General features: G+C 49.1%; 1 protein-coding gene across 2 annotated transcripts; it reads left to right on the forward strand.

Annotated features, from left to right (window-relative positions):
• The first annotated feature begins 364 nt into the window (after window positions 1–364).
• pip4k2aa (phosphatidylinositol-5-phosphate 4-kinase, type II, alpha a) lies at window positions 365–23,210 on the forward strand. 2 transcript variants are annotated; one of them, XM_076050483.1, is made up of 11 exons: window positions 365–568; window positions 8,898–8,995; window positions 9,115–9,211; window positions 10,989–11,141; window positions 11,232–11,378; window positions 11,848–11,886; window positions 14,387–14,503; window positions 17,013–17,126; window positions 17,203–17,443; window positions 17,942–18,045; window positions 18,182–23,210. In XM_076050483.1, exons 1-11 carry the CDS (start codon window positions 428–430, stop codon window positions 18,260–18,262), a joined length of 1,332 nt encoding a protein of 443 aa, XP_075906598.1. In that variant the 5' UTR covers window positions 365–427; the 3' UTR covers window positions 18,263–23,210. The 2 variants fall into 2 exon arrangements, with proteins under 2 accessions (XP_075906598.1, XP_075906599.1); XM_076050484.1 differs by lacking the exon at window positions 14,387–14,503.
• The last annotated feature ends 423 nt before the right edge of the window (window positions 23,211–23,633 follow it).

The following is a 23,633-nucleotide window of genomic DNA, read 5'->3' on the forward strand; positions in this document are numbered from 1 at the left end:
CAGTGAGAGCTCCGGACCAGCGTTACTTAAGGAAGGAAGAGGGGTGACTTATGATGTGGGCTGAGGGAAGCGGTGGGTTGTCAGGCGAAGGGGAGCAGCAGCAGCAGCAGCAGCAGCAGCATTAGTTTGAACCAAAATCACTTCTGTCACGCTGCCCGATTTAGCGTAGCGTTCGCCCAGCTCGCGCCGGACGGACGGTGGATGGGGAGGAGGATTTGGGACCCTTGATTTTTTTTTTTTTTTCTTTTTCTGCGTGCTGGCTGGATGAATAGTCTCGCTATAGCCGAGTCGTGAGTCGTTGGCGGCCGAGCCAGCCTCAAGGAGAAGGGGTGTGTGTGTGTGTGTGGGGGGGGGGAGAGGAGGTGGAAGACAACCGCTTCGATTTCCACGCCGCCGACCGCAGCGACCCGGCCACCTCGCCTTGAACATGGCTTCGGCAGCCAGCATCGCCGCGTCTATTGCGAGCAAGACGAAGACCAAGAAGAAGCACTTCGTCGCCCAGAAAGTGAAGCTGTTCCGCGCCAGCGACCCCCTGCTCAGCGTGGTCATGTGGGGAGTCAACCATTCGGTGAGTGTCCCGTCCCATCCGCACACACACGCACACACACGCACACACACATGCGCGCACACACCAAATCCATCCCCGTCTACAATTAGATTTGCAACATGATGCGGTTTTTCATTTTGCCGTCAACCTCTGCGTGACCGGAGTTGACTGAGGGATGCGAGGTGACAGTTGTCCAGCGGTCGGCGACGCAGCTGTCAGTGGTGGATGTTGACTTCCTGCAAAGCCGTCCCGGGCCACCTCAATCCCGATCGTTCATTTATAATGCCACCGCCAATCCGCGCCCTTGCGTCCTGGATGCTGTGCGATCACCGTTTTTTCCCCCCCATTCCTTTTTTTTTTTCATTTTTTTTTTTTTTATGTAAGAAGCACAATCGTGCGTGCGTGCGCGCGCTCGGCCGACCCTACATTGGCTTCCTGTTGTGCACATGTAGGATAAGCTCCTCGGCCCCCGGTGTCATGAGAGATCTTCCCATGCAAGACAGCTTATCTCTGCTCCATAGCCTCCTTCTCTTCCTCTGCTGCATGTTTGCACTGGGCACATCGCTCTATCTTGATAGCATGTTAATGCCACTAAATCCAGAGGATAACAATAAAAGTATCGCGATAAATCATTTTTGTGTCCTTCCTTGGAGTCTTTTCTTCTTCTTTTGTTTTGTCTGTGATCTCCTTTATCTCTTATTCTCATTTTGATTTGAAAGGTCCAGTGCGTGAGTTTTACGAATGAAGCCAACAAATGGACTCCATTCCTTTTATTACGTCACTTCAGCCTCGACCGCTAGACAAGAATAAGACAGATCCAGAGGGAATGAATGTATCAATCATTTTGAGGCCTGCATCACTGATCACAATGATGAAGTCAGGTGACATCTGGCACCAGTCAGCCTCTTTTGATACAAACCATTTTTTTTTTTTTTTTTTCTGTTTCAAATATGGAATTAAATTGTCATTCGTGGTGGATGGCACAATTCCAGTTTTACTTGTACTAATTTGTGATTAATACCTGTTATATAAGCAAGTCGGTGCTCCTTAATCTGGCCTGGATGATGCTGCCGTGAGCCAGATATCTCCATACGCAAATATGTGACTCAATTTTTATCATTCATTTTCTTCTCTACCAGCGAAGAACAACGGGAAAATAACGGCTTGAACTATACTGCCTGTTAGTTAGAATTGAATGCGGCGTGTATTGCATTTCTCGCATTGGTTCAACCTCAGCAACATGTACGGAATGTTTACGACCTTTCAGCGAGGTCGTCTGGTCAAGGTGCAAAGGTCGTTGACCTTCGTCAAAAAAAACTTGAGTTGAACTCGGCTTTTTCTCTTGCCGCAGGTGAAGAAGGTGAGCCTGAGCTTTGGTCTAATTCCACCTCATCCCGCATGAGTAGTTTGAGTGCTTAAGAGGTGTTAAATGCACTTTGTCTTGCAAATATTATTTTTGATATAGTGCCAAAGGTGTTTTTCCGTGCTGCGGGACAGAGGCGCTATTGTTTCGATGGTTCTGATGGAGCATCGCCTCCCGATCGTCAGCACATCATCGGGAACCGCACGGGGAAATTAAACTTGATCACCGACCGAATGTCATTATGCACTGTAATCCTTCTCATCATGATGACAACTAAATGCTATTTGGGCTCTGAATAGCGGGAGGCAGAGAGACATGGCGAACGCGAGAAAATCAAGCAGGAGCCCCTCGGATGGTACTGAGCCAAAAGCTGTGAAGATCTGATGAAGTTCACGACGAGTGGAGGATCTGTCCATGTTTCATTTTTTTGGAAATTGTGTGTGAAAAATCTCATTTGCTGTCATAACATGCAAGTCTGTCAGCTTTCGCAGCGGTTTTAATTTGAAACAGGCCAGTACCTCCCTGCTTGTGAACGGTCTCGGTCCAATAATTTGGTCCTGTCAGCTGTCGGAGCTCCAAAAGCAAACTGCACCAATTTGGAAATTGGACCAGAGTTGGTGTAAACCAAAATAGCGTGGATAATTAAAAATCCCATAGCACTTTTAACTAATGGCCTAATAGAGTCGTTAGGATTTCTCAGCCCTTTTGGAAAACTAAAATCCCCTTTCTGATTCCCAAATGGTGTGTAAGCAGAGTGAGAATGACTGCGTCTGCTGTAATTACCGCGTTAGGTCTTAAGAGGGAGCGTAAAAAAAAAGAGAAGAAGATCAATTTGAATATACACGACGCAGCTCCCTCTTGCCTCTGTTGTCTTGTAGATAAGGTTGGACTGTGCGGTGCGCGTTCACACCTGGGCCGTTTATTCTTCCCAGTCCCAGTGCAGATGATTTGTTTGGAATAAATTAGCATATTTGCTTTGGACGGTGCGTTATTGCAAAGTGGGCTGAAGCATCCTCCTCCAACGTCCTCGCAGGGCTTTCCTGAGCTTTTGCCAATCCAGATTTTTCGATGGACTTGATCTGAGACCACCTCACTGTATCCACTCAACTGTAGCTGCCATTTCCATTACAGCTTTCTCGCAAAAAATAAAAGCGGTATTTCTAAAATTTCGACAAAGTACAATTGCGATTTGCAGATGTTTCCATTGAATGGTGTGAAGCGCGTAAGCCGCAATTCCCGTAAAATCTCATCTCGCGGGACGTAGTTCTCGTCAAATCTCGTCCCACAAGGTTTTTTTTGAAGTCCATTATCAGTTTTTTATTGCGATATTTAGGTTTTGCGCTATTCTAGGGGCAATGGAAACGCAGCTCGTTTAGCATTTATTTTTTTGTCTGTGTCTGAGCTACAAAAAATAAATTCTAAAATATATTGCTTTGGTTGTTTGGCTAATATTGCTTTGTATATCAAGTATAAAGATGATCAGATGTCTGAATTGCATGTATTAGCCTCGTGGGCCGGATCGTTGAGGACGATCGTTTTTTTTTCGCCTGACCTTTCGCGTCGTGCGAAAACAAAGAGAGAGAACGAGAGGACGCCCGGGATTGGCTGTTGGGTGTCGTAAAACTGTTTTACAGCAGCCAGATTTCCAGTTCAGCGAGTCACGTGAACGCTCACCCGCTCATCGCAACAGTCAGCAGCACTGAGAAAATGTTGGCTGTCGTCGGCAAGCATCGGAGCCGGCGGATCGAGCCTCGCGTCTCCCCGACCTACACAGGGTTAAACGCTTTGCTTTGCGCCGCGCGCCCGCAGCCCCAGTTGTGTTAAGTCTGTGAATTTTGTTAGGCGGGCTGGATGGCGGAGGTTAGCTCAAGTAGGCCAGCAGTGAATGCCAGCTGCCAGCCAGACGGCCACACAAAAGATATTTCCCAGCCTACTTTAGCATAATTGCGAACCACCGAGACTTATTTGAAAAAAAAATAAAAAAATAAAAAAATGTTTTTTTACGTACCCACGGAAATAGCTAATGTAATCGGACGCATGCATGCTAATGTGCCTGACCTAAATTTGTGCTGGCTGAGCGTTCCAGAGTTTGGGAGCTGCTTGGTTGGAGGTGATGAGATCACCTGCCACATCACAGGGAAGATAAACCAAAACAAACAAAAAAAAAGAGTCACTCTATTTTTTTTGTTTTACTCAGTTCCTCATCGGGCGTCAGACTGATTGCCGTCGTGTCGCCACTTACGCTTTTCCGTTGAAATTTAAATAGAGGATGTGAGTTGTGGAACAGTGTAGAATGTCTTCAACTGACAAAAAAAAAAAAAAATGATTTCCAGCAGTTTCATGTGTCTGTCAAAGTATACGTCTACTTCCAACGCAGCTCCCCCTGACTTTTCTTTTTCTTTTTTTTTTTTTTGTGAGTTGGGTCTCTACATGTTCAAACTCCAGCGGTGCATTTCTCCCTTGTGCCCTAGGCTGTCTCACTCACTTCCTCCCTGCTACCTGGTGGATCACAATTATTTCTCACATTGCTGGCAACAGGAAAAAGACATTTCCCGGGGGGGCCAGTGCGGCCGCCTTGTCCGACCGCCGGTTCCGTCCCAGACGGGTCGGACGACGCGCTTTGAAAGCGTTGCGGTGAGGCGGCTTTGAAAGCTGTGAAGAGCAGAGTCATAAGAAAAGCTGGACACTGCGACGGAATGAGCCGCTCGTAGCTGAGAATGCAGCCGGGTTACAGAGGCGACATGCAATCACACGCTCCGCATGCATTCTTCTAGACCAACCCGGTCCAACCTGTGCTTTTTTTCCATAGGCTGTGGCGTCTCACGAGGCAGCTTTACCTTAAGGTCCCTATGGGGGAAACCCGACAAATAATACAACGACAAAAAACATTTTGTTTTGTAGTCTTTAGTGTAAATTATGATTGGTTTGCCTGTGATATCTGCAAATATCTAATCGGCAGGATGTGATTAGTACGAGTATGTAGCAATGCAAAGTGAGTAAATGAACAGCAACCTAATATCCCGGCACCCTGAGGCATTATCAGATGCACAAACTCAACCTGAAAAAAAAAAAACCCAGGTCGACCGACGCTCATGTCTCTACAAAGCTCGACTGAAAACCTTTTTTTTTTTTTTTTTTTCCTTTTCGTAGTCGTTCGCGCTCGCCAGAACGCTTGCAGGCACAGAAAAAAACCTCATGCACTTGGTGCGCGTGTGTGTGTGTTTTTTTTTTTATCCTGCGCTACACAGCTTTCTCCGCCGGAGCCCCTAATGCAAAGTGACAAGTTGCTGAGCGGCCTGATTCAAGCAACAGGACGGGCCAGACGGAATTAGCGTGTTTGTTGCCTAAGCTGAGTGGAAAGTAGCGGATGCTGCACCTAATGTCTAATATTGGGCTGCGCCGGACCTGGATGCTAATTTGTGTACATCAGCGTGCGTTTCTGTGTGACAAACTAGGCTTTCACCATGTCTGCAGTGTTGCAGCTTTCACCGTAAACCCTCACAGAGCGGAGGTCTGTGGTAATTAGCGGCTCGTGTGTCTGCGGTCACTTTTCTAGACGCTTTTTACCTCCATTTGCACCTGCAGACATAGTCCTCTGTTTCAATGTATTTTTGAACCACTGCTCTACTTTTACGCTCTGTGTAACCTTATTATTGCTAACCTCGCTTCCGTGTGCTTGTGAGCATGTGGGGGTGGGGGCGCGGGGGGATTAAAAAAAGGTGCAATGGTGACTAGAAATAGGACGGAGACCTGATGTAACAATTTTTTTACGGGCAGGTCTCCTCGTGTCGTAATCCACGCAGTCTGGAGAAGGTCGGGGGATTATGTCACACGGGCCGGCCTTATAGAATTGGGCGGCGTGAGATCGCGTCCGCGCTCCAAACAATCGGCCCGACGCGACCTTTTCACACGGGCCGGCTGACTGGGAAGGGCAGAGCTCCATTTAGCCGCTGATGGCCGTGTTTTCATAGAAAACAATCCTGATAATAGTTGGATTCATGCTAACGTTGGGGGAACGTGTTCGACCGCAGCTTTTTACGTAATACACACATATGTATATGTGTGTATTAATGACAATCATGTCGCTCACAGTTTCAAAAGACCATTAAAGCTAAATGTGGACTCCTCGGCTTTCTGCTCGAGTCTTGTGATCTGTGATCGACTCCCAGCTCTATTTCTATTACACGCGGGCAGATTGATTAATTGCGTATTAAGTCTGTCTTATTTACACACTAGTTGGAGGAGCTCCGACTGCTGAGCAGCGTAATGGGGATGAGTGCAGTGCGCGCCAGGGTGGCACGCTGCCAAGTGTCTTCTCCGTCTCCGTCTTCGTCTTCGTCTTCTTCTCCTCCTCCTCCTCCGTTGATAAATGTTTTATTGTGGCAGTTTCTTTTATTCCAACGCTCCTGTCGCTTTTTTTTTTTTTTTCTTCCTCCAGACCCTAAAAAATGTCGGCGGGACAAACGGATGAGTCACGCAGAATTTTTCGCTACATCCTGGCTTTTTTCTTTTTTTTTCTCGGCCCATTTCTGCTGATGAGGTGGAAATCGCCGCTGTTTCTTCATGTGCTGATTTGTCACTGGTTCGGTAGTGCTTGCGGTCGCCCGGCCTTGTGTAGATTTTTTCCTCTTCTCGAACCAAACCGTGGCCCGAGGCCGACTGACTGAAGAAGAGGGGCAGTATTTTTGAATAGTTTCCAATGAGGAGGTTTTATTTTGAAAGCCTTCGATCGTCGAAAGGTCTCCCTCCGCGGAACCACACTGAGCGTCGTCTACCCCGAACGCCGCTGTCGTGTCGGATTTGCGCCGTCGACAATTTTTTGGGCGGGATGTCGCCATTGTTTGAGGGAGATAAGGCCGTGCCACGCTGCTGACATAGCACGCACGCCCCTGCCAAACTTCCCGTCCCAGCAGCAGCAGCGGCAGCGGCAGCGGCAGCAGCAGCAGCGGCGGCGGCAGCAGCAGCAGAGTTTTCTTGCCTCACTCCGGGGCCGGAAAACCCAGTTCTCGTCGCCTTGGCGACGAAACAGGAAGTGGTGGTGTGAAATTTTTTCTGCGAAGCTCGATAGCGGCGGCGAGATAAGCGGCGACGCTGGAGGCGTTGCCATCGAGCCGGGCATGGACGGAGTTTGCGGAGGGCTGAGGGGGCGTAAAATAGAGAGAGCGCGTTGCACTTTGCAGCAGGTCTTAGAGACACACGGGACGCGCCGGCTCAGTCACGCTCAGCGTGGGTACGAGCGGGGAAGTACAGAGCGGCAGAGGGTCGTTTATTTTGGAACGAGCAACTGCTCAGTTCAGTTTCTGCATCGTCGCCCTTTCAGCTCACATCAGCGCGGATGCAATTGTGAATTGAGACGCCGTTAAGCGACCCTCCTGACCCCTGTTCTTGCGGCGTTGCACGCACGCTCGCACCTCTGCAGGGGCGGGCACGGGACCCCGCCCCTCGTGCGGCCACATCTCCCCGCTCACTTCCGAGGCGGCGCCTGCGCTCGCCCGTCACTGCGACGTCGCCGCCTGCCACCCCACAGCGCCCAGACGGCTTCTTCAAAATGTCGTTGTGAAGCAGTGTGCTTGATTTTCCTTCAACTTATGTTTGTAGTAGTTGTGGTGTTTTTTTTGCTTTGAATTATCCCTTGTAAGAGTAGAAAGATTCCTAAATCTATCGGTTACATTTTTTGTTGTAATTTTGTTGGCTCTTCCTAAACGGCGGCCTCCTTTCAAGCCCGCCCGACATCGTCTGCGCGTCTTTGGCCGCTTTGTTCGAGGCCGCGTGCACAAACAACTCCTACTGAACAGGCGTTTTGTTGTGCGCGTAAGCTGATTCTCTATCGATTCGTCCTTGTCGTGGGAGGGGGAGGGGGAGGAGGGGGGACAAGTAATGCTGCGCTATCGCAGAAGGTTAGTCTGGTTTATTTTTGGATCCTGTGAAGATGGACCAGAAGATCTGCAGGCCACCTTGGCCCAACACTCTGACTCCCCGCTGCCGGCGCGCTCACCGTTTCTGTCTCTGTTGTCGTTTCTTCACATATTGAGCCAGCGCCGCCGCGGCTTTTTATAGCCGACAAAGCGGTATTTCCAACGTGGGAAGTGCTCGCGCCTCAACTTTCGCAAAAGCCGCGTTCGGCTGCGTACGTTTTTTTTTTGTTTTGTTTTGTTTTTTTTTACCGTTAAATTATGCTGCCAGGTCCGCCGTTCGGAACTTTCTGAGCGCGATTACAATGTGCCATATGCTAACTGAGAACACACACGCGCACGCGCACACACGCACGCGCTCGAGCTGTGCCTGAGTCACACAACCAACGTCGGCTCTCTGTGTCGCGGCCTCGTGACGAGCGCAGAGCTCCGAGTGGAAACCCCTGCGACGCACCTTATGCCCTCAGACTGCCGCTGCTGCTGGTTCAGGGTGGAAGCTTTCCGAAGCCTCTGCCCCACTTTGCAGCATCGTAGACGCCTTTGTTCGGGTCATTTCATTCAATCTATTGTTTTGTTGGGTTTTTTTTCTCACAACGAAGAGAGAAGAGAGCTTGGTGTCCGTCTCCCTCTTTCCGGACATTCAGAACACTGAGCTGCAGCGTTGGCAGCCCTACAGCCGTCCTTCAGGCCTGCTGGCTATGCTGGCCTGGGAATACTGCTGCGTAATCTGTCCCATCATCGGCTCTCCTCTTCCAAGACGTTTAAGTGATTTGATGGCTTGCACCGCTCGCTGTTATTGTTGGTCCTTTTTATGAAGACGATGAAGGAAAGTTGTTTCTCCTTTGTTGCTTCCGAGCGGATTTCATTATTAAGAGCATTTTGTTCAGGTTCGCTCTTCTTCAGCAATCTGCGATGCGTGAGATAAAATCTGCGCCGCCGTAAATTTTGCACGCCGCGGCAGCGGGAGGCTCACCCCCCCCGTTCCCCGCCGGTGCCTCGGCGCTCTCGTCCCTCTGTGAAATCGTGTTTTAACGGCGACGTCTTCCGCCTCTCCCCCTTGTGTCTCTCTGCCCAGATAAACGAGCTAAGTCACGTTCAGATCCCCATCATGCTCATGCCCGATGACTTCAAGGCCTACTCCAAGATCAAAGTGGACAACCACCTCTTCAACAAGTGAGTTGCCTTCAAACCGCACTTCGAGTACGGACAGCGGGCGAGCTGCTAATTCTGTTGCCGCTAATCTTTTGCAGTGTCTCACCAACTGTCTTTTCTTTCCTGTCTCTGCTGCACAGGGAGAACATGCCGAGTCATTTCAAGTTCAAGGAGTACTGCCCCCTGGTGTTCCGAAACCTCAGGGAGCGCTTTGGCATCGACGACCAGGACTTCTTGGTACGGAAACCTTCACATCCAGCCTCTGTTTGTTGCCACAAGCACAAGCACAATCACAATCACACAAGGCACTTTCCCTCCACCCCTTTTTTTTTTCTTTTTCTTTTTTTTCTTTTTTTTCTTTCTCTTTCCACGGCAGGCCCTGTTATTCTCTCCTTTTTTCCCTCCGGCGGTAAATCCCCGCTTCCCACTGCTGGGAGGCTATGAGTTGGCAGTATCTGGAGGTCATTGTGTCTTAGCTGGGTGCAGCTGTCCGTCTCATATGTTTACATTATGGCTCGGCCGGCTGCATTGAGTGGGCAGTCGGTTGGCGGGCGGGTTAATACAGCAGCCGGTCCAAAGGAATGCCATAAGGTCCCCGGCATTGAAGTCTTCACTCTTTTATGAGCATTAGTCACACTGTAGCCATAAAGCCTCTTGTGTGTTTTTATATCTCCTTATGCCGCAGCCATAAAAGCAGCCTCGATGGGATTATCTTAGACACTCTATTTATAATATTGCTCATTACACCTAATGGGTTTTTACGAGCTGCTACTGCGGCCTCCTCCTCCTCCTCTTGCGATGAAGTCTTAGCTCGGCTGGGTCGCCAAAGCTGCGTCACACCCGCTTTCCTTTGCGGTTGAGCATCTTCACACAGCGGTTACCTGTGTTACCGGTGTTCGGAGCAGGACGTTTAGCCCGCTGTTTAGAGGCTGGGAAAAAAAAAAAAAGTGTGAACTATGACTAGAGGGTCGTGTCTCTAACCCAGTGGTTCTCAAACGTTCTCTGTCACGCCCCACCTTGGAGGAAGAAAGTTTTCATGCCCCCCCCCCCCCCCACCCCCAAATTTGGGGCTAGAAGCCTCAAATGTGACGTGGCTGTGTCTTGAGGGATCCCGATCAACCTGCAAGTGGCCCCATGTCTCTAGGACACAGTTGACTTTTGACCCCATGGACTTGCATGGCATGACCAGCGAAGGTGTCGATGAGGTGCCTGTGATATCCCAGAAGGCTGAACAATGTGCCTTTCGCACGCACTTTCAAAAGAAAGTGGAGTGAGCAAAAGCAAGACTTCCTTTTGATTCCTGGTTTAGTGTGTTAGAAAGTTTTAAATACGCCGGCCGGTGAGAACATTTATGAACGCGAAGAACATCTTTGCAGAAAGAAAATCTTCAGAAAAACGTCTCTTGTTTTTTTTTTAAAAATAAGGATGTCAGTTTATCCTTCGACGTGAGCCTGGGATGCTATGACCTCAACACTGGAGAGGGAACTGCACTGGGGGCAGAGGACAAGAGGAATTCTTCCAGAATGAGGCATGAAGCCAGGGGTGTTGGATCAGATTACTTTTTAGCTCTTAAGTCTGGGCAGCAGCTGTTTGTGTGTGTGTGTGTGTGTGTGTGTGTGAGAGAGAGAGAGAGAGTGTAGGTTAGGACAGGCAGCAGGAATGGAGGTCAGAAAAGCCCCCCCCCAACACACACACACACACACACACACACACACGTTTAGAGTGACGAGGAGGCGGCCTGACAGCAAGGAGGTAGACGTGGAACAAAGCTCCCTCTTTAAAATTCAGCGCATGAGCAGCTCCCCAGACCGTGCGACGAGCCGCGAGTCTTCAGTGTCTCCGCCAGTCTGCTTTGAACAGGGGCCTCTGAGTCACAGTCAAACGCAAAAACATTCCGTCTGATCAGAGAGCCTGTTCGGTTCAAGTCGCACAACCGAGGTACGAAGTGCAGACGACGCACGCGCCTCACTCGCTCCGTATGTGTGTGTGTGTGTCACCCCCCCCCCCCCTCCAGAACTCCCTGACGCGCAGCGCCCCCCTGAACAGCGAGGCGCAGGGCCGGAGCGGCGCCCGCTTCCACACGTCGTACGACAAGCGCTACGTCATCAAGACCATCAGCAGCGAGGACGTGGCCGAGATGCACAACATCCTCAAGAAGTACCACCAGGTCTGTGCCGTCGCCGCCCTGGTGGCGTGACCATGCTTTTTTTTTATTATCGGGTTTATGGATTGACGGAACCTCTCCCGTTGCGTCCAGTTCATCGTGGAGTGCCACGGAAACACGCTGCTGCCCCAGTTCCTGGGGATGTACCGGCTCACGGTGGACGGCGACGAGACCTACATGATCGTGACGCGCAACGTCTTCTCGCACCGCCTCTCCGTCTACAAGAAGTACGATCTCAAGGTAGGAGGCGCTTGGGGGAAAGAAAAAAAAAAAAAAGAAATGTTTTTTTTTTGAAGGTCCCACATCGCGTGGAATTGACCTTCTTCTTAGAAATTCTTTTTTGGATTTGCTCCGCTGAGTCCAGGATAAAGATCTGAAAATAGCTCCAGTGTGTCAGCTAGCTTACCTGCGTCTCCCCGGGCTCACGCCACCTTGAAATATTTCACCTAAAAACATCGGAGACGTCCGTCAGCCGCGGATCGATTGCACTTTGATATGAATAATCTTCCATTGTAGAGTCACCAGCCTTTGGGGGGATTCCACGTCGTCTCGAGGCGTCTCGAGGCGTCTCGCCCTGCGCCGCTAATTGGGTCAAACTATTTTAAAAAGGCGTTGTAATTAGGTTGATGAAGAGACAATCTCCTCTCTCTCTCTCTCTCTCTCTCTCTCTGTCCCTCTCTCTCTCTCCCTCTCTCTCTCCTGTTTCCAGGGTTCGACTGTGGCGAGAGAGGCCAGCGACAAGGAAAAGGTAGAGTTGCCCCGCCCCGCACACGCCGGCGCCGCCGCACTGAACACGCGGAGACGGCCGACGTGTTCAGACATCACTTGCGTTTTTTTTTTTTAATTTTTTTTTTTTGGACTTTTTGACTTGCCATACAAATTAGCCTCAGGTTCCAGCGGTGTCAATCAAACACATGCGTGCGTCGGCCGTCGCCCAAACGGCCCGATGGATTTCAAACACCGGCCCCTTTGGGTGCACGCGGCCGCCGTCGCACACCGTGACTCATCTTCTTTCAGTTGGTGCCTTTTTTTTTTTGTTTGTTTTTTTGTTTTCATCATTCCCCTTTCTGGTCCCCCTCTGCACGCTACCGGTGCCCCGCCCCCTGGTTTTTTTGTTTCATTGACTTTATCTCCCCCCACCACCACCACCACCACCACCACCCCCGACCTTGCTTCCGCTGCTACAGTGGCTCCTCCCCCCCCGGCTTGCCGTCTGTGCGTTCCGCTTTGTGTGTCGTCGTGTTCGCTCGCGTGTTTTGTTGTGTTTTCGGTCGTCCCGTCTCCCAGAGGGATTTCTGTTTGTGCGTGCGTGTGTGTGTGTGTGTGTGTGTGTGTGTGTGTGTGTGTGTGTGTGTGTGTGTGTGTGTGTGTGTGTGTGTGTGTGTGTGTGTGTGTGTGTGTGTGTGTCGTCGATAAATGAGCAAGAGATTTCTGTGTAACCGACCGGCAGGAATGTGGATGTCGCTGGCAGTTTGAGAATGGCCATATTGACTTTTTCAACGTTTGTTTAAAGACGAGCGGTGGTTGAAATTCTCTCCTCCGTTTTGGTTTTTTAAAGGCTTTTGAGCGATTGAAGCCCCCGAACCGGATCATTCAACCCTGACTTTGGCCTTTGACCTTTCAGCATCAGTTGTTTTTTTTGTTTTTTTTGTTTTTGCAATAGCTGTATTCCGTCATCCTGCGTGTAAAAAAAAAAAAAAGAGTTCCCTGATTTTTTTTTTTTTTTTTTTTTAAACGCCCGAATGCCACAGCAGTCGACCCAGAAAGGGTTTCGAAGTTTCCAGCAGGTTTTTTTTCCAGGGTCATGACCACAGGGCACCATTCAGTGAGGCGCAGAAGACTTCAAGGAATCCCTAAACTAAATATAGCCGTCTGTGCTGGAAAAGGAAACAAAGGCGCTAGCGGGCCTAAAGCGAGGGGCTGAAAGAGTGGAAAACCAAAGCAGCCCAGTTTTCTTTGTACTTACTGTGTGATCCCAGCCTCTTTGACTGCTGGCTCCTTCCCGAATGAAAAGTCACCGGAGCACCTTCACACACCTGCAGACGTGTGACATCGTCACCGTCCAGCTGCGAGCCCCTCGTCCTCCCCACGTTTTTCTTCATTTCAGTCGGTGCAGTCATGTGATTACTGCGAAGGTCGCACACACCGACAACAAGCACGGCAAGGTTCCCGTCCCCTCTCTCTCTCTCTCTCTCTCTCTCTCTCTCTCTCTCTCTCTCTCTCTCTCTCTCTCTCTCTCCCTCTCTCTCTCTCTTCTCTTCTCTTCCTGACTGCATGACCATCTCCTCTCCATGCATGCGTCTGCACGGAATGTTGACCCGCATCTTTTTGGTTCTTTTTTTTTCTTCTCCAAGTCCGGGTTTTGGAAACATTCTCCCATGCAGGGTGGAGATGTTTTGTTCGGCCCGCATATGACATGTCTCATTTTGTTTACAGGCATATATATATATATATATATATATATATATATATATATATATATATATATATATATATATATATTATTTTTTTTTCTCTGTTTGGTTGCTCTCCTCAAAGCTGCCGTCTGAGTTTTCACCGCCACCACCATCAGCAGCAGCAGCAGCAGCAAGCAGCAGCAGCAGCAGCAGCGTTGGGCTCTGACGCGTTCTATGTGCAGCCATAGCGGTTTATCAGTGGCCTTGGCATTCAGTGATCCTAACCATTCGGCAGCTGTAGCAGGTCAAATAGGCTACGTTTGTGATGAGTTTCAGAAAAGTGCTGGCGTTGCGTTTATTGGGCCTCCAGCTGCAGAATTTTGCTACACTTCCTGGAAAATATCTTTAAAAAAAACAAAACACAAAAACGAAACTAGTTGCTCTCAGTAGAAAACATTTGTTTCCGTAACATCTCTGCTTCTTAGGTCTTGTATCATGGTGAAGGCTTGGATGAGTTGGACCCCTCCCGGTGATGTTTCAGTTGTCGTTGGCAAAAATCAATAAGCCTGTAGAAACGGGAAGAAAAAGAAATGGCAACACCTGTACGAGCCGAGCGGGTTCCTGTGTGTGTGGCGCTCGACTGTTACCTGTCTTTGGCATTTTTTTCCTCTTCTTCTCTTTTTTTTTTTTTTTTTTCCAGCCTGATAACCAGCTAAAACGGAACTGTTGTGTTTACACTTTAAACACTCTGCCTTTACTTCCAACTTCCTTCCTCCCCTCTTCCTCTTTCCTCTCCTCAACCCCTACCGTGCCCCCTCCCTCCTCCTCCTCCTCCTCCTCACCCCTCTCTAGCAGCCGCCCCAACCAGAGGATGTGCCCCCGCGGCCCAAATCTGGTAATGTTCAGCAAAGGCTGCAAACACTGCGGATTGCCACGCGCTTTTATTGCGCCATGAAACACGTAAGAGATGTAAGGAAACCAGGGCTTATATACCAGGCATGATCTATTCTACCAATCTTATGTTTTGTTTTTTTTTGTTCGTTCTGTTTTTCTTTCCGTTTTCTTTTTTTTTTTCTTTTTGAATGGCCGGGCATTTTTCACTTCCTCATTTTCGCCGAGCTTGAGGCAGCAGAGGCTCTAACCTTGCACATTTCATCCATTTACAGTCACTTTTTGCACAAGTTGCCAGCTGGCCTTGCCTTTTTTTTTTTTTTCTGCCTGACCGTGGGGAGTCCCCCCACCACCCAACCCCCACCCCCACCTCCGCACCCTTCACTTGAGTGGCATCGCATGTTTGAAACATCGGATAGCAAGAAGGGCCCACCCCCCATGACCTCCCCCCCCCCAAAAAAAAAAAAAAAAAATTTGGATGGCAGCGTGGAAACAGAGACACTTGAAAAAAAAAAAAGAAGCTGTTTCCTTTGATTCCCCATCCGGGTCAATTGGGCAAGCGTCCGAAAACAAGGGAGCCGTTCGTCTTTTGCCGGCTCGAACCTGGACTCGCTGCCTCTCGCTCCTCATTTGCTCTCGCCGCCGATGCCGCAGAGTGCGCGACGAGGCGGCCAGGCCACGGTGAAGCTTCGTCTTAAGCGTCTCAGAGCGCTTCTTGATCCCCTGCCACGGTCTCCTTTTAAATTGGCCGCGAGCGTTTTCCTGAGGTCGGCTGACGACGTCTAGCTTCCAAATTTGGATTCATTTTTCCACAGACAGCAAGACACTCTGGGTCTCCTCTTTATGTTTTTGGATTCTGTGATACCGTCCACGTCCGTACAGGACCTCAGTCGCAGAGCGGAGCGGTGAGGCGGCAGACGCTGTGAGAATGGGATGGAATCAAACTGCGGTGGGATGGATGAACATGAGGGGTTGAGCCGTCAGCTGGGTCGGACGGCGAGAGCCGCGGGAATGCTCTTCGGTCATTTCCAGTCCCCTCGCCGTCGAGCCTTTTGTTGCATCTTCATTTATTTATTTATTTATTTATTTATTTTTAATGTGGCGTTTCTATATGTGGAGCTCCTGGTCTGTCCATCCCATGTTTATCGCAAATTGGAGGTCTATGTCTGTGTATATGTATATATCTGCTCTAACGTCCTCTTGGGTGATATGTGTGTGTCCCCCGTCTGATCTGCGCGTATGTGTGTGTGTGTGTGTGTGTGTGTGTGTGTGTGTGTGTGTGTGTGTGTGTGTGTATGTATGTGTATGTGTTTCGTCGCCCCCCCCCCTCCCCCCGCCGTCGAAACTCTGCGGCTGCTGCCCCGTTGCCACACTTCCTGTTCTCGTTCTCTTCCCTTCCGTGACTCAGAACTTGGCCTCAGTTCATCCTCAGGCATCGCCTCCCTCCCCCTGCAGGCTGCTGGCAGCCCTGCAGCGGTCGGATTAAGCGCCGCACGTACGTGCAAATCGGGGGCGGAATAAAAAAAAATAAAAATAAAAAACCCTGTCGCGTCGCTGCGAGGAAGATGAGAAATTGTGTTGCCTGTAAAAAGAGAAGAATAATAGGATGTAAAAGCTCACAGTGTGGTAGTGTCTAGCAGCGTTTATTTCTGTGTTCTAAATGAAAGACAAATACTTTGGGGGGGGCAGTACAAGGGAACACATTTCTGTAGATGTAATAATAGTACAACGTCATCTGCATTTGTTGTGCTGCCACATCTCTAGATGAGAGTGGAGCACTACGGTCCCCCACTTCATCCACTTTGCTTTGCAAAAATAAATAAATAAAATGAAATTGTCCACTGAAACACTTAGCAAAATACCACAAAATCAAAATAGCAGTTTTGCATCCAACGCGGTTCCCCTTTTCAATTCGTTTTTTTTTTTTTTTTTTTTTTTTATCCCCGGATGCATCGGATGGATCTCCGCCTCCTTCTGAGCATGCCTGCATGTCTCCTGGTTCGCGTCGAGAAGCACGTATGGAGAGGCCGGTCGTGGTTTGGTGGAGCCAGCCAGACTCCGACTGCCAAACCACAGGCTTAAAACCTCGGCGGTGCCAAGAGGGAGGAGGGTGGTGGTGGTGGTGGGGGGGGGTTTGGACTGTCGTGTCGAGCGCCGCGTCCAAACCGTGCTGCCTCGGCCTGACTTGGCTCACCTGGACTGCTCTTTGTCACGCACCTTGAAAGGCACCTTTCACACACAGCCGAGCGCTGTCCAGATATTGGAACGGTGTTCCCTGATCGTTCTGGAGAAAAGGACGATGAATACTGATGCTGGTGTTACTTCATTTGACACGTCACGTCTAAAAAGGCTCTTCTTATTATGACTTTTGACAATTCGTTGAAGATCAAAACAAAAACAAAAACAAAACAAAAAAAAAATCATCCGCCAGGCACTTTTTGGCAGGCGAAAACCAAAAAACAAGCACCAGAATTCTGTCGTATTCTTTGTCCAGGTCTGCCGTGGGCCGCACCAGTCTGGTGCAGACAGTCTCGCCTGTCGGTTGTTGACTCTTTGACTCTTTCTGCTCTCTGCTACTGCCGGGCAGGCCAAGGAGCTGCCCACCTACAAGGACAACGACTTCATCAACGACGGCCAGAAGATCTACATCGACGAGGAGAACAAGAAGATGTTGCTGGAGAAGCTGCGGAAAGACGTGGAGGTGCGTATTTCAAACTTTAGCGTTCCGCACTTCTTTTTGCCCTCTTCTACATCCGTCCGTCTCGCCCCCGTACCAGTTCCTGGCCCAGCTGAAGCTCATGGACTACAGCCTGCTGGTGGGCATCCACGACGTGGAGCGGGCCGAGCAGGAGGATGTGGAGAGCGAGGACAACGAGGCCGAGGAGGAGGGCGAGAGCGACGGCGGCGGCATCGGAACGCCGCCCGACAGTCCCAGCAACACCTTGGACAGCACCAAGCCGCTGTCGCCCGGGGAGTTTGACCCCACCATCGACGTGTACGCCATCAAAAGCAACGAGAGTGAGTTGGCACGCGGGGCATGTTCAGCTCTTATTGCACGTATTTAGGCTGCGTTCACACTGCGGGCGAATCCGATTCAGATCAGATTCCTTCTCAATTCCGATTTTTTTTTTTTTTTTCTTAAGGGCTGACCATCCACACTGTTTTTAGCAAGTGTCCAAATGGGATCTGGCTCTGTTCAGACTGGGCCACAATGAGGCAATGAGTTTCCTCCTCTGTCCAGGGACTGTTGTTCAATACTTTTTCTGTCTTCAATCTGTTTTGCCAAAAATCAGATTTCATGTGACTTGTGACTGTCCGGTTTCAATCTGGATGGGGCTAAAATTCGGATTTAGGCTGGCAGTCTGAATGCAGCTTTAGAGACCCCACTGGGGAGTACAGCACATACGACTCCCCCTAGTGGTCACTTTGGGTGTAGCAATCCCCCAAAGAAATGTTGTTTCATCGATCGGCTGTCTTGCAAGGATTCTCATCCGGGGTGTTTGTTTCGCCCCACAGCTGCTCCCAGGAAGGAGGTGTACTTCATGGCCATCATAGACATCCTCCAGCATTACGACGCCAAGAAGAAAGCCGCCCACGCCGCCAAGACGGTCAAACACGGGGTACTTGAACGCCGACGATCGCGATCGCAGCGCGTGTGTGATTTCCGCCACTGACCCGCCGCCGTGTCCCGTTGTTTTGTTTTTTTTTTTTGTGTGTGTGTGTGTTTTGTTTTGTTTTTTTTTGTTTTTTTTCCAGGCCGGAGCGGAGATCTCCACGGTGAACCCGGAGCAGTACTCCAAGAGGTTTTACGATTTCATCACCACTATCCTGTCGTAGTCCCCGGGAGGGACGGCGGCACGGAGGCACGGTTGAAAGAAGAAGAAGTGGGGGGAAGGGAGGGGGGGGGGGGGACGGGGCGGCGGCGGCGAGGGAGTCGTAGAGGTGGAGAGGTGAAGGAGCGCGGCCGGGAAAAAAAAGAAAGAAAAGAAAGAAAGCTGCGTCCAGACGCTTCACAGCCGTGGAAGCGCCTGGACTGGCTTCTTGGTGTCGGCCTCCCTCCTTCGTCCTCCCTCCTCACTCATCCACCAAGCCCCTCTCTCTCTCTTTGTCGGCGGGGTGCCACGCTCTGCAGCTAAAGATGAAAAAGAAAAGAAATTACATCATCCGTTTACATTTAACCCTTCCTCTGTTTTTGTTTATTTGCTAACGTGTTCTTTTTTTTTTTTTGGATGATAAGGGTGTTTGTTCCTCTGTCCGTACGGTTGTTACTGTGGGCTTCTCGCTTCTCTCGCTCTCTTATCTGACATCCACGACCATTCACTTCTTCCACGCGCTTGTTTCCCCCCCCCCTTTCCGAGGCTTTGACGCGACGTAGGTAGGGGGCGGCGGGGGTGGCGGGGGGGCGAAGGGGAGGGGCGGAGCCCGGCAGAGTTTGAGGCCCCTGTCGTTCGTTGCGGAGAGAAGAAAAAAAAGCGTGCCGAGCCCGTTGCAGTAACTTGACTTTTGCTGCAGGGGGAAGCTGTCTTCCAGTCGGCCCACACGCTGAACAGGTCTTCCCATCATCCTCCCTTCCTCCAGACGAACAGACTGTGGGTTCTCTCCTCTCTCTCTCTCTCTCTCTCTCTTTTTTTTTCTCTGACTCAGTCGCATCAATAACGCCCATCGCATAACGCCCGCGCTCCGTCCCCTCCGTCCCCTCCGCCGCTTTGCCACTCCAGAATGATCAAGGGAAAGGACGGGTGCGCTGAAACAGGAAGAGGAGGGATCCTAGCCGGCGTTCGCTCGCGTTCGCCTCTCAGTATGTCGGCCGTAGAGCCAGAGGTCAGCCAGAGGTCACGTGTGGCCGCCGGGTGACGAGCGACTCGTTGAAGCGCAGTGAAAAACATCAGCGGCCCCGCATTATTATTATTATTAATTTTTTTTTTTCTGTTGCCATATGCACCTTACGAGTAAAATCAACAAAAAAAAAAAAAAATTGCACTTTTATTTTATATGACACGTCGGTAACGCCTGTTCTGTTACATGTGCTGCAACAAAGGGCAATAAGTGAATCTTTGGAGGCCGCTGTCTCACCTTCGGACGCCTCCTCCTGCAGGGATCGGTTGGGAAAACGCGACTGCAATATTAGCAAGGGAAAGTGCTCTCACGGCTTTTGGTAAAGAACCTGTCTGATGCTTTTTTTTAATTATTATTATTTGTTTGATTGTATTTTTTGTTGTTCTTTTTGTGCCGGTGTCGCCGGGTTTTTTTTTTTTTTTTTAGGCTCAATCCCATTCGACCTCTTACTCCTAACACTTAGCGCCCCCTACGGCCCTACGGAGAATCTGAAGGGACACTCTTCAACAAAAAAAAAGGGCTACGAACATTTTCCCGAATGGCTTCCGAAGCTGTCGCTGCAACAACGGAAAAACATTTTTAAACTTCATGACTGGAGTTAAATGTCACGTCTATACATCACGACCCTCTTCTCCACGGGGGGGAAAAAAAAAAAAAAAAAAAAAAATCCAGAAATTGTATGCGTCAGCTTTGCTTGTGGCAAACTGGCAACCCGTCCAGGGTTGACGTGCAGGATCCCCTAGCGCATAACATGTCTCGTGTTTTCACACATTTTAATGATCTTTTCCAACTTCACGTGTCGGAACAGATGGAGAGATGAACTCGTTCTTTCTTTCGGACTTCCGACCTTCGCTCTTTTGTAAATCGATGCCCAACGTGGTGGCGGTAAAAGCGTTGGCGAATGGGATTGAGCCTCGGTCGGAACCAGGCGACGCAGCGAGTCCACGTGCTTCGTCCGTCCGCCGCGGACAAGAGACGGCTTTACCTCCGGGCGTCGCACCAACACACCAAAATAGGCGCACGGGCAGACTTGTCGGCTTGCGTTTGCGCGTCGGTGCTACAATGTCTAGAAAAAAAAAAAAAGGGGTCCGAGAGGCTGCAGGTCGATCGCTCGAAGAGCTGCGAGTGTTATTTTTCCTTTAGCGGCGGTTTTATCTGCGTTCTCTTGCCGTTTGTCGCCCTTTCTCTTTTCTCTCGTTTCTTTTGTCGTCGTCGTCTTTTTTTCTTTTTTTTTTTTTTTGTACATTTTGCACAAGGAGGAATGGAACCAAATGTTACGAAGCCGTTTCCGTCGACGCGGTCTCGACAAGGGAATTGCAATACGGGAGAGCGCGAGAGAAGGCCGCCGCGGCGCCACCCAGACGCTTCACCGAGTCGTCCTCCTCCACCATTCCAACGCCCCCCCCCCCCCCCACCCCCCCTCTCGCGAAAAAGCTTCCATCGTAATCCATTTTGTTTGGATGTCATAGATTATATTCACACTTCTATTTTTACATTGGATTTTAGTCATAGAGCATAGTTGTGTTGAAACTTAACGACGAATAGAACATGGAGCCACCCCCGAGGAGTGACGGTGCTATGGAAAATGAAGAATGACACGGCTTGAACCCATTCAAGCCCCTGCTATAGGTGTACTGAAAATGAAAAAAAAAAAAAAAAAAAATGAAAAAAATTGCATGACGCAGGACTTTGTCCCCCCCCCTCCCCCCTCCTCTTGAGTGTGTTGTTGGCTGTTCGGGTTTCTCGTCATATCCTCCCACGTTAACCAGGTCTGTGAGCTTGTTTTTTGACGTTCAGTAGCCCCTCCCCCCCACCACCACGCTTTAAAATAACTGTCTTCGTTGTATACACTGTGCAAGATGTGTGCCTTTATACTCCGAAATTATTTAATTTTATATTTTGTAATCTTTTTTTAAAAATAAAAAATAAAAAAGCAAAGGGGGAAATGTTATTTTGGTAACAGGGCGCGGCGCTCACGCCGACGAACGTTTCGCTCCGCCCTCATTTTCTCCCCCCCGCCGCCCTCCCGCCTTTGTATTTAGCTTTATAACATTATTTGGTCAGGTAAACAAAACCATGCTAATGATTGTGTTTAACCGGACAAAAAAAAAAAAAAAAAATCAAATATATAGATGTATGTATGTATGTATGTATGTATGTATGTATGAATATAAAATGTGGATCAATGTCTCCGTTTTTGAATTTGGTGCATCGGTTTAAAATTGTATAAATGCAAACTCACGGTGAAGTCAGTTTGTAACGGGTGACCCCCATGACCCCGCTCCTCACCCTTTGCCCCTTTGTCCATGTGAGGTGGTGTCTGCTGGTGTTACTGATATCTTTTTGTTTTTTTGTTTTTTTTAATCGGGTCCTGCCTTTTTTTTTTTATAATGAAGACCGTCGCGTGTGTGGAAGTGCATTGTGGAACGTGCATGTGCTGTGGTCGTGGTTTTTTTTCCCCATCGTGCCCCCCCCCGCCGCCCCCTCCTCCCCGGCCACAACCCAAACTTTGCTCGACTCCCCACCTCAGGAGCTCGTCAGCCTCTCGCATCGCGCTCGACGACGCCGCCACGCAGCCACGTTTCAGGAAAAAAAATCTGTTTGTTTGTGAGTGTCGCTCTTCTCTTCTCTTCTCTTCTCTTTCCATTCCTTCATTTCTGAAGCAAGTTTGTGTTCTCTTGCGTTCTTTACCTCTTGTCTATTTTGTGCGTGACCCATATCAAATGTTTTTTATCAGGGAGCTTATCAGCTGGTAGTTCATCCTGAGTCGGTGATGTTACGGTTTTATTTTCTATATTGCCCTGCCGTCTTGCTTCCATTGACACATGGTTCAAACTGTACAGGTTTATGTCAAAAGGAAAACGGGGAATGAGGGAACACAGTTGTGTTTTTCTTTTTTTGAGGGGTGGGGGTCTGTGTGTGTGTGTGTGTGTGTGTGTGTGTGTGTGTGTGTGTGTGTGTGTGTGTGTGTGTGTGTGTGTGTGTGTGTGTGTGTGTGGTTTTCCTGCTTTGCTCTTTTCAGCCCAGGTGCCTCCCCAGGCATGACGAGTACAACACAGAGCAATACCTGCAGGAAGGCAGAGAGTGACATTTTTTTTCTTCACTCCCCCCCCCCCCCTTTTTTTTTTTTTTTTTTTTTTTTTTTTTTTCAGTTTTGGGTATCTTGCGTTGAGGAGGCCAGATTTGAACAGAAGCAAATTGAACACGAGTGCGCACCCTGCAGCTCCACAGCGAAAAAGCTTCGCCTTTGTGACTCGCTCCACGAACGAGCTGCGCGGTGGCCCGTTAACGTGCTTCTCCCGGTCACCTGCCAAAAGCATCTCTCCGCAGTCCGAAATTCCACCCCCCCCACCCCGCCCCCTTGATATACGAGCTCAAAGAACATTGTGAGTGTCCCTTTGTTTGCGTTTTGAAATGTTCCTGTTTGCTGTATTCAGAGAAGGAGCTGACTTTTCAGCACTTAAATACACACACCTGCACATATGGGAAGTGGGGCCTTTCAGGAGACAACTTGATCTGAAAAAAATGCAGCTGAATGTAGGCCAGTGCAGAGGGACAGAGCAGAGGGAAAGAAAAATGTTCTCAGATTTTGAAATCAATCAAATTTAAACAGAGAAGTTCAATAATAATAAATGAAAACAGTATTTGATTCTATTGAATTTGCACACCCCCCCCCCCCCCCACCCCACCCCATTCTTCCTGTGACTCTGCTGCAGTGTGTCTACAGTTTGGGACGCCAGCATCGTTTCAAGTATTACAGTGTGTTTTTATGCAAGGTGTGTCTGTTTAATTGCTGTCTGACAGTGGTTGGTGAGAGTAAACCTTTCAGTGATGGAGAGGCCAAAATGTTGTATGTATATTGTTCTTCACATTTAATGATGACGATGATAATAATACACTCATTCCATAAGCTTTCACTCAAACCAATTAAAGCACTTGTTCTGCTTAACCCACAGTCCTCTGTCGTTGTTTCCAAACACATTTGCTCAGATTTATCACATATGTTTGGCACTGAGACATTCAGACATCATGAAATGTTTCACGATTTTGCATTACTTGCACCAACAGTGGCACTGAGCTATTCTCCGACTTTGAAAAAATTGAAAAACTCGTTCAAAAATGTTTCAGACACAATTTATTCAAATGAATCGTTCAAAATAAACACTTTCAGAAGAGGCAATGTTGCGACCACAGTGGATGTAAAGTCTCCCACTAAAAGTGTGCGATGTGCTGCCATCTAGTGGACAAAAAGCAAATGGTGGGTTAGCGTTTGGCCTCTTGATGGGCATTTTTGAGCACGGCATGAAAAACTTTACCGAGAAAGCGTAATTTGTAACAACCAATTCCACATTATATAAACACTTGTGTTTGT

This window comes from Nelusetta ayraudi, unplaced genomic scaffold (genome assembly GCF_046127955.1).
Source record: "Nelusetta ayraudi isolate G7.1 ecotype Tasmania unplaced genomic scaffold, CSIRO-AGI_Nayr_v1 ptg000127l, whole genome shotgun sequence".
In the NCBI taxonomy this organism is placed as follows: domain Eukaryota; kingdom Metazoa; phylum Chordata; class Actinopteri; order Tetraodontiformes; family Monacanthidae; genus Nelusetta; species Nelusetta ayraudi.

Coding starts and splice junctions, on each gene's coding strand:
- pip4k2aa (XM_076050483.1), top strand. CDS start 428: ATGGCTTCGGCAGCCAGCATCGCCGCGTCTATTGCGAGCAAGACGAAG. Junction 14,504..17,012: donor CCATGAAACACGTAAGAGAT/GTAAGGAAACCA, acceptor ACTGCCGGGCAG/GCCAAGGAGCTGCCCACCTA. Junction 17,444..17,941: donor CGCCATCAAAAGCAACGAGA/GTGAGTTGGCAC, acceptor TTCGCCCCACAG/CTGCTCCCAGGAAGGAGGTG.